Genomic DNA, 10,104 nt, shown 5'->3' on the forward strand with positions numbered 1-10,104 from the left:
TAGGAGAGGAAATAAGACCTATCTTGTTTAGACCAATGAGAAGGAATTTGTTTTATGACCAAGTAATTCATAATATTGACAAACCACGGAACATATTGGATTTGTAGGAGTTGTTTGTCTGGAAAATATTCGTTGATTGGGACGTTTGATGTTGGCTCATTCGGAAGTCTAGAATGGTGATCTGCTACGGGATTTTCTGCTCCTTTTCTGTCAAGAATTTGAATGTCAAACTCTTGAAGCATGAGTATCCATCTAATGAGCCGTGCTTTGACATCTTTTTTGGTGGCATCCTTTTTGGTCAAAAGAAACTTAAGGGTGACATGATCCGTGAAAACTTTGGTTAAAGATCCGATGAGATAGGATCTGAATTTTTCTAAGGTAAAGACTACAGCTAAAACTCTTTCTCAGTGACAGTAATTTTGTTGGGCATCGTTTAGAGTCCTACTGGCGTAGTAGATCACATGCGGTTTTCTATCAATCCGTTGTCTTAAAACAACACCAATTATAAAATCGGTTGCATCACACATTAATTCGAAGGGTAAAGTCTAATCTGATGCATGAATGATAGGGGCTGTGGTTAGCTCTTTTTTCAGATACTCAAAAGCTCTAAGGCATTCAGGGGAAAAAAAATCAAATGATGTATCTTTGGTTAAGAGATTGGTCAATGATCTAGCAATCTTGCTAAAATCTTTGATGAACATCTATAAAAATCAGCATGACCAAGAAATGATTTGACATCCTTGTTATTTTGGGAGGAGGAAGGTTAGAAATGTGGTCTACCTTAGATTTATCCACTTCAATATCTCTATTAGAAACTACACGTCCTAAGACAATGTCTTGTTTGACCATGAAATGATATTTCTCCCAATTGAGAGTCAGATTTTTCTCCCTACACTGTGATAGCACTAGTTTAGGATGATGAAACACTTAGATAACGTGTCACCAAAAATAAAAAAGTCCATAAAATTTTTTAGAAATCTCTCTACCATATCGGAAAAATACTGATCATGTAACGTTGGAATGTGGCAGGTGCGTTACACAGCCTAAAAAGCATGCGTCGGTATGCGAATGTTTCATACGGGCATGTGAAAGTGGTTTTCTCCTGATATTCTGAAGCAATAGGGATTTGATTATAACTTGAATATCCATCTAGAATACAATAAAATCCGTGTCCTGCTAAGCGCTCTAATATTTGGTCAATAAATAAAAGAGGGAAGTGATCTTTTCGAGTGGCTAAGTTGAGTTTTCTATAGTCGATGCAAACTCGCCATCCAGTTTGGATTCGAGTGGGAATCAGCTTATTAGTCTCATTTTGGATCATAGTGATTCCAGATTTCTTTGGAACTACTTAGACCGGACTCACCCATGAACTGTCTTAAATGGGATAAATGATTCCATGATCAAGACATTCCAGAATGTCTTTCCTAACTTCTTTCATTACCAGGTTTAACCTTCGTTGAGGATCTCTGATAGGTTTGGCATCATCTATCAAATGGATTCAGTGTTGAACAATGATTGGACTAATTCCCTTGATATTAGTCATGGTCCATCCAATGGCTTTCCTATTCTCTCTTAACACATCTAAAAGAGTTTCCTTTTGATCGGTTATCAAATCAAAAGAAATGATAACTCGTAAAGTCTCATTCTCCCCTAAGTAGACATACTCTAGACTTTCAGGTAAAGGTTTGAGCTCTAACATAGGGGGTTCCTCAACAGATGTGCGAAGTTGGACTCGGGGTTCTATTTCTAAAGGTTCACGTTGCCAGCCAATTGTAGATACATGATTGACCAGCGGATCTAATCCTAATTCGTCATCGAAAGACTCCTCAAGAATTAAGTCAGATAAACAAGAATCTTACTCACATTCTCCTTCTTGTTCATCGGATATTCCCTGAATAAAATTTACTTCCATAGGTTGATCGGATGGATCACTAGGCTGTTTTCCTAGGTTAAAAATATTGAAGTCAACAGTCATATTCCCGAAAGATAGTTTCATTTAACCAGTCCTACAATTGATCAAAACGTTTGAGGTTGCTAAAAATGGTCTTCCTAAAATAACTGAGATTTGACTTTTGAGATTAAAAACGGGCTGCGTTTCCAAGACAATAAAATCAACAGGAAAAATACTCTCCAACTTTGATCAAAACATCCTTTACCTCTCCCTTGTGAATTTTTACGGATCTATTAGCTAATTGTAGGGTGTATCTTGTTGGTTTAAGTTTTCTTACACCTAGCTATTGATAGACTGAATAAGGAAGAAGGTTTATGCTGGCTCCCAAGTCTAGAAGTGCTTTATCAATGTGAGTATTTCCTATAACGCATAGAATTGTGGGACAACTCGGGTCCTTATATTTCAAGGACACGAGTTTTGAAAATATTTCACTGAGGTTGGCAGCTAAAAAGACTTTCTTGGGAACATTCGTGGTTCTTTTCTTGGTGCACAAGTCTTTTAAAAACTTTGCATAAGAGGGGATTTATTCAATTGCGTCTAAGAGAGGGATGTTGATCTTGACCTGATTAAAAGTTTCTAGGATTTTTCAACCTGCGGAGAGTTTTTTCTAGGTTTGAGTCTATCTGGAAAGGGAGCAACGGGCCTATACCTTTCTAGATAGGCTCAATCTCGTGTTCAGTTTCTTGGTCATCGGAAGGAGTTACTTCATCAGAAGAAGTGTGTTGGATGGGAGAAGGGGTTTGATCTGGTGGCATTCTAACTTGATTATCTATCTGTTTTCCTGATCGCAGCGTGGGAACTGCATTCACATGGGCTGGTTAGTTTGAACTTGATCCACTGTCTTTAGGGTTGATAACAGGCTGACTTGAAATTTTTTCTTTCTCTCATTCACTTACGGCATTGGCTAGTTGACCAAGTTAGGTTTCTAACCTGGTTATGGCTTGAGTATTCGAGTTGAGCACTTGGCCGGTTATTTGCATGAAGGAATTTAGAGTGTTGGATAACTGAGTCAACATGGTGGTGGTTTGTGTAGAAGTTTTAATCATAGCCTCTAAACCCTTTTCTAAGACACTAAGACGTTTCTCGTGGTTAGGGCCCGAAGGATTTATGGGTTGATGAGAATGAGGATGTTGGTTTGGAAAAGGTAGATTAGATTGTTAAAAGTTGTTTGGTGAATTGAACGGAACTGTGTTTCCTCTAGGGAGTTGCTGGTTTTAAGTGGGAATGAAGTTTTGATTTTCGGAGAGATTTTCTTGATTCCATGCAAAATTTGGGTGATTTCTCCAACCAAAATTGTAGGTTGGAGATAAATCATTTCTAGGGTGTTGGAATGCAGCGTTCATCTGCTCTAATGATTGAGTGTTTACTAAGAGAAGATACTCCTCTAAAACATGGGCATGAGAAAGACAGTTGTGATAACCTGGGACAGAAACTTGATTGATTTGAGCTGGAGCTCGTTACTTAATTTCTAAGGCTTCTAACCTTCGCAGAATTGTCGTCATCTTTGCTTCGGAGGCAATGTTCGACTCTAAGGAAAGACCACTAGATTTATTCCATTCATCGGCATTTTTCTTTATGAAATCCTCTTGACATTGATTCTAAGAAAGTTTTTGAAGAATAATCCAATCCTTCATAGATAATTTGGCATAATCGTTATTTTTCGAGACTATGGTGAGGACATTGGATAATGTCTTTAAATCTGTTAAAATACTTTTAAAATGGCTCTCCCGGGATAATTTTAAAGTTCATGATGCTTTTTCTTAGCTTAATCGTTTTGTGGATAGAGAATTTTTTTTATAGAAAAATGGTGACAAATTCATCCCAAGTTGAGATAGAATTCATGGGTAAGCTATACAACCATTTCTTGGATTTGTCCTTAAGAGCAAATGGAATAAATCGGAGTTTGATCGCATCCTCAGAAAGTCCTCTAATCTTAATCATAAGACACTTCCTCAAACTCGAAGATAAAAATATAAGCGTCTTCGGTTTCATTTCCTAAGAATTTTGGAAGCATGTTTATGTAATGCGGTCAAAGCTCAAAATTAGTTACATTTGTTTCGGGTAACTTAATACAAGAAGGGATTACATTCCTAGTTGGATAACACATATCTTGAAGAACGGGTGGATTAGTGTTGACCATTTCTTCAAATGGTTCAAAACGAATTAAACGATTAGTATTATCCCTAATCCACATTCACATACACCAAAACAATTTTTTATAATTTTTATTAAAACTCTAAAAAAATAGTTTTCTTTTAAGGAATTAAAAAAAATTCTAAAAGATATTGAGAAAGAAAAAGATAAAAGAAAAACTTAAGTAAAACAAATAAAAAACAATCACTTATGTCAATCACTCTATATTCTAGGGTTAAGCCTAACTTAGCTAGACCAGCTCCTAACCAAAAGCTCTTTTAGTGAAAAGCTCGAAGTTTACTCGGTCAATTAGCCAGGTAAGGATAGTATTAGAGGGAGATTAAAGATCAATTACGTAACTCGTTCTTTGCGGAGCGTTTTATGCAACCCTTAAACCTTGCATTAGACACCGACTAATTCAAGTAGACTTGAACCGGTTCACTTAGAGATTTCTTGCTCCTTATTGAGCTCAAATACTTAGGGGCCAACGTCTAATGAGTTTTAAAAAGGCTTGGGTTTGTGTAATGAGAAATTAGTGATTTGTGGGTTAAGAAAAGGGTGATGAAATCCCTCACCTTATCTTGATTAGGGGGTTTTTGCCCTTAAGAATGTTTTCAAGTGTGTGCCAAATCAAGATGCTCAAATCACTTTGGTGAATTCCTACTATTATATGCAATGCAACCCTAGGAATTAAAAGTGACTACAAAAGGATGATAAAAAGATTTTTTTAATTAGGGTTAACAATCAAACAAATATGAGAAAAAAGCTTTTGTTTGAATTTATTATCTTGTTAGTAATTGTTCAAGTGGACGGTGAATTTTTATTATGGTTGGCAAAAATAATTTTTTTTAGATCCTAATTGTCTCTAATTGTGAAGAACTAACTAAAAGGGTGGAATTAAAAATTCTAGAAAAGAGTTGCCACAAGCAAATCTTCAAATCCTCGATCTCCAATCTTGATCTTCAAGCTCCAAGTGGTTCCTTCACAAGAAAACACAAGCTAAAGAACCAAAATAATTCAAATCCTACTTAATAGCACCAGTCCCCGGTAACGGCGTCAAAAACTTGATAGGTCATACATGCATACATCTAGAGTTGCAAGGGCACAACTATCAAGTTATAGTATAAAAAGTTATCAATCCCACGAGGAATGTGTTTGTAGGAGATTATTAAAATTGATTCTTATGTTGTGTGTGTGACAATTAAGAGTGATGAATGCGTGTGGTTGTGGAGAGATATGAGGAGTGGTTGTAAATATACGCAAATAATAATAAAATGAGATTGAGAGGAGAGAAAGGAATCAAAGAAAATAATAATGAAAAAATCAAGAATAAAGAGAAAATTCAAGAAAGTAAAGATGGAGGATTCAATTAAAGATATGAGGAATCTAGAATTGAATCCACTAGCTAATTTCAATTAAAAATTATGAACCATTCTCTTTGTATCATAGTTTACTTTAGATTTATTAAGCATAAACTATCAAACCATTTAAAGAAAGTTTAACCTATCAATTATCATCTAAGCAAAATTAATATTCATGAAAAGAACAACTAGATAGTAATTCTAGAATTTATAAGCATAACCTATTAAACCACTCAAGATAAACATAGATTATCACATTCTATAAACATAGATTATCACATTCTTTTTCTACTAATTAGGTTCTCTAGTTGATTGTCCTACACATGATCATTTTAAGTGCAAGAGAATAATTCACACAATATAAAAGAAATTATACTAGTTTCATACAATTCTAGATTTCCTACAAGAATTAGTTCCACATCTTAAGAAATAAAAATAAAATAAAATCTAAACTAGAGAAGAATAGAAGAAAAGAGTGAAGATAAAAACTAATTACAAAGAATAGAAATGAGAATAAAGAAATTTACACGATGAATATGGAAATAAATCTAACTAAATTGTAAAAGAAAAGAACATAAATGATAATCTAGATTATGCGAGAAAATAAATCTACTCTATAAATTAAAAGTGCAAGACAATAAAAAAATAAATAAAGACAAGAATGTAAATCTATTCTACAAGGCATTAATTTAAATCTAACTACTAAGCAAGTAGAAAATAAAAGAAATAAAAATAAAAAGGAAAATTCACATTACAAGAGGGGTTAGCCTCATGAAAGCAAACCTTCAAATTGATCTTTATTTTCATCTTCATCTTCATCATCATTATCAAATAAAGAGAAGAAAAATATGAAGAGGTGAAATAAATCTTTTATTGATTGCAAAAAAAAGTTACAAATTTGAAAGGTTTTCTCAATTAAGAGTAATCCTCCTCTCCAAATGGAGTTACAAAATTTTTCACACCCTCAATCCCTCACTCTCTACCCCTAATTATAGTCTACAACAATGAATGAGAGTCCTTGGATTAAACTTGATCCCCAAGCTAATTAACTTCAGCCCTTAACTCCCCAACAATATTCACGTATCGATAGGGGTATCGATAGGGGTATCGATAGGGGTATTGATAGCAAGTCTTTTCCGATTTTCTCTTGGGCTGAGACTCTTGGGCTTTTATGAGAGATGAGATATTGAGTTGTTCTTGGGCTTTTATTCATCAACCTGCAATTAAGATAAAATACGTTTATTAGTGACAAATTTATTTAAATTAAATTGATAATGAGGGTATAAAATGTAATAAAAATGTGATTATCATTTTACTTCGGCAATAGTTTGTTCTGGTGGGGGCTTACGTTAGATGAACATTCCTGTCATTTTTTCACAAGACTTGGTGTCATCAATGCTGCGCCACAACAATATGAATCAGTGTTTTGGTTTGTTTCCTATCTTTTTTCTGGTGTGCTTACGAAGTGAATATAACATGGAGAAAGAACATTATGGATTAATGGTGCAGGGGAAATGAAAAATGAATATCATATAAAGTTTATAAAAACATACCCTCTGAAATTTTGTGCAAATCTACTTGATATTTGTATAAATACATAAATCTTGAATCAATGACCATATAGCATATTGTTTCTCTGACATACAGTATTCTCTTGATGCTTATACTCTGTATACTTTAACCCAGTCCCCGATCAGCCCACTGGAAAGGAAAAGAACAGAATAGAATATTATAGGGAATAGAGTTATTTTTTTTGGGAGGAATAGACTTAAAGGAAAAGAACAGAATAGAATATTATAGGGAATAGAGTTATTTTTTTGGGAGGAATAGACTTAAATTAACCTTCGGAAAAGTGCCCCAATCGCTCTTGTACATACATGCCCATCCAAAAGAGAGAAAATACTGTGGAGCAGGCTTTAGATCAATAGTCATAAGAACGTAGTGCAAATAGGTCTATCAACTTATAGTCAATAGCACCGTAGAAAACGAGGTTGATACTATGAATTATCATATATATGTAGTCGATTGTCAATGGATTGGTCGATTGTCAATGGATTGTTGAATATGTTGCTAAATCAAGTTGTCTTTGTTCTTGTGCAGTAGGCAAGAATTGGAATGTTAAATTATAAATCCTTGACTTATCTTTCTGTGATTCATTTCTTTTGTCCGGACGAGAACATACTGCTATAAAATGTTCTATTAATTAGAGTGAAGCTAGAATAAACTTAAGTTGATTGAGGCCTCTATCAACCAACATTTTTATCGATTGGATTTGCTTTGAGTTTCGTGTTGGCCTGTGACACATATCAAGGTTATCTTTGAGATGTGCACCTTGCTATGTATCACGTGCCAACATGAATCTCAAAGCAAATCTAATGGATAAAAAAGTTGGTGTAGAAGACCTTCTATCCACTTGAGTTTACAAGAGCTTACTCCTATTAATTGTATGTTTAAGACACCATGATGCTTTTCTTGGAAGCTTTATACATATATGTCAGGCTCAATGCACATATAACACTGTATTTCTAGAATTCTCACTGCTTTCCAAACAACAGATGTCATTCTTCTATGGTTAATTTTGCTTACAGGATTTTCTTAGCCTGGTAGAGAAATTCTACTATCTATCTGGGAAGTATGACATAGAGCTTACAGTTGGTGATATAGCAATGGTATTGTGTCATCTCACTTTCATCACTCATTAACTTTAAGTTTGTCCTTGTTAAATGTTGCATATTATTGGACAGGAAAACTCTTTCTTGCGAGCCCTTGGGTATGTTGAGTTAGACTTACCAGAGGCACCAGAAAAAGTAGCTCGCACTCCTCAAACTGTTGACCCCTACTTGAGATTTGGACCTAAACAAGAGATATCACACATCTTTCGATTACCAGAGAAGAGACCTCCTAAGGAGCTTTCTTATACGTTTTTCGGTCTTACTCTTCTACCGCTTGTTGGATTTCTTATTGGAGTGAGTTTTATTTCCTATTTAACTAATGTACTTCAGAAACACACGATTACTCAGTAGTACTTGCCGATACATAGTAGTAGGGCAGCAACTTTGGTGGATCCATCCAGGTTTCAGGTATTTTAAAGGGTTAGTTTCAGAAACCCCCCCCTGATTTTGGGGGTTTTGCATATAACCCCCTTAGCTGTTTTAATTCTACAAAGCCCTATGAACTTCTTTTATTCCACTAAACCCCTTGAAAAGTTTCAACTTTAGCCCCCCAAGAGTAGCACTGTCAAGTCTAATGGACACTAGGGCGAAAACACCATTCAGCCATCAAAATGTCAGTGGAAATCATAGAAAAGCATAAAAGGGCAAATTTTTTTTTAAAAATTTTCCTCTCATTTTGTAACGCGCTCGGCACGTGACATGCTAGACTTGACAATGTCACTTTGGGGGTTAAAGTGAACAAATCTTCAAGGGATTTAGTGCAATAAAAGGAGTTTAGGGAGGTTATGTGGAAAACTCCTCAAAGTTCAGTGGAGTTACTGTGGAATTAAAATAGTCCAAGGGGGTTATCCCTCCAATGTATTATGTGAGTTTTTACCAGTAAGGAAGATGATGTTTAAAATGCTGCCTGATATGAAGCCTAAAATCCATGGATCATCGTCCGTTGGTCAATTCCTCCTAATCTTGTCAAAACGAACAGTTATCTCTTCTGTTTAGTGACATGCTTTATATGTTTGTATCATTTTGCAGCTCATGCGATTGGGAATAAACCTGAAGGGGTTCCCTTCCTCAGCTTTACCGGCTACATTCTCTGTACTCTTCCATTCTGGCATTGCTGCGATCCTTCTTCTCTATGCTCTATTCTGGTTGAAGGTATTGTTCTTGCTTCTGTCAACAAATCATTGGCTTTGCAGTTTATTTCCCTACTGACAGGTGTCTTCCATGAAACAGCTTAATCTCTTTACGACTCTGAAGGTTCTTGGGTTCCTTGGTGCATTTTTAATCTTTGTGGGTCATAGGACCCTCTCCTACCTTGCGTCTTCTTCAGCAAAGCAGAAATCTTCTTGACGATGTTGAAGTACCTTTACCTGAGCTTTTTGTTTTCATTTCTTTAGGCTGCAGTCGCTCTCATAGGAATTTTCTTGTACTCTCGGTGGTCTTAGAAGAGTTTGGCAATAGATTAGCATCAATGTTATATTTATTATGTTCTAGTTTTGAGAAGTAGAGGAAAAACGACGAAATTATATTAGCTGCTCTGTTTCTGAGGATCTTTAACTTGTAAGGGGCGTGTTGTGTATTATACTGATTGGTGCCAAACATCTTGAATTCTAGCTGAATTTTGGGGATAACATCCCCCTTTCGGAAAAGAGATTAGTAAAGTTAAATTCATATGTTATATTATGGACTGAAATTTTGTTTATTCTCCCATGAAGGAGAATTACCTGAATATAAGTATGCATTCTATTCTCACAAGCTGCTTTCAAGTTTTTGGTATGAACGTGAGATGTATGTTGGGTTTTTCGGGCTCTTTGTTTGCAGAACTACACAAATATTTCTGTATTTGATTGACGAATTTATCCTCTATCGTGACGTGGCCATATCTAGATGTTTGCTATTGATTTGATGAGATTGGATTGGAACGAACTGGTTGGCTATAAATTTAAAAAGAGTAACAGCTGGTTTCAACTTGGGGGCTGTTTGTTTGCCC

General features: G+C 35.3%; 1 protein-coding gene across 1 annotated transcript in view; it reads left to right on the forward strand.

Annotated features, from left to right (window-relative positions):
• LOC109837960 (dolichyl-diphosphooligosaccharide--protein glycosyltransferase subunit 2-like) overlaps nt 1-9,814 on the forward strand; it is a 37,027-nt gene extending 27,213 nt beyond the window's left edge. The window contains exons 16-19 of the mRNA XM_020406353.1: nt 8,034-8,114; nt 8,190-8,411; nt 9,147-9,269; nt 9,348-9,814. Coding sequence (XP_020261942.1) covers nt 8,034-8,114; nt 8,190-8,411; nt 9,147-9,269; nt 9,348-9,464 — 543 coding nt within the window. The 3' untranslated portion in view covers nt 9,465-9,814. The remainder of the gene's footprint in view (nt 1-8,033; nt 8,115-8,189; nt 8,412-9,146; nt 9,270-9,347) is intronic.

This window comes from Asparagus officinalis, chromosome 4, assembly GCF_001876935.1.
Source record: "Asparagus officinalis chromosome 4, Aspof.V1, whole genome shotgun sequence".
NCBI classification, from domain to species: Eukaryota; Viridiplantae; Streptophyta; class Magnoliopsida; order Asparagales; family Asparagaceae; genus Asparagus; species Asparagus officinalis.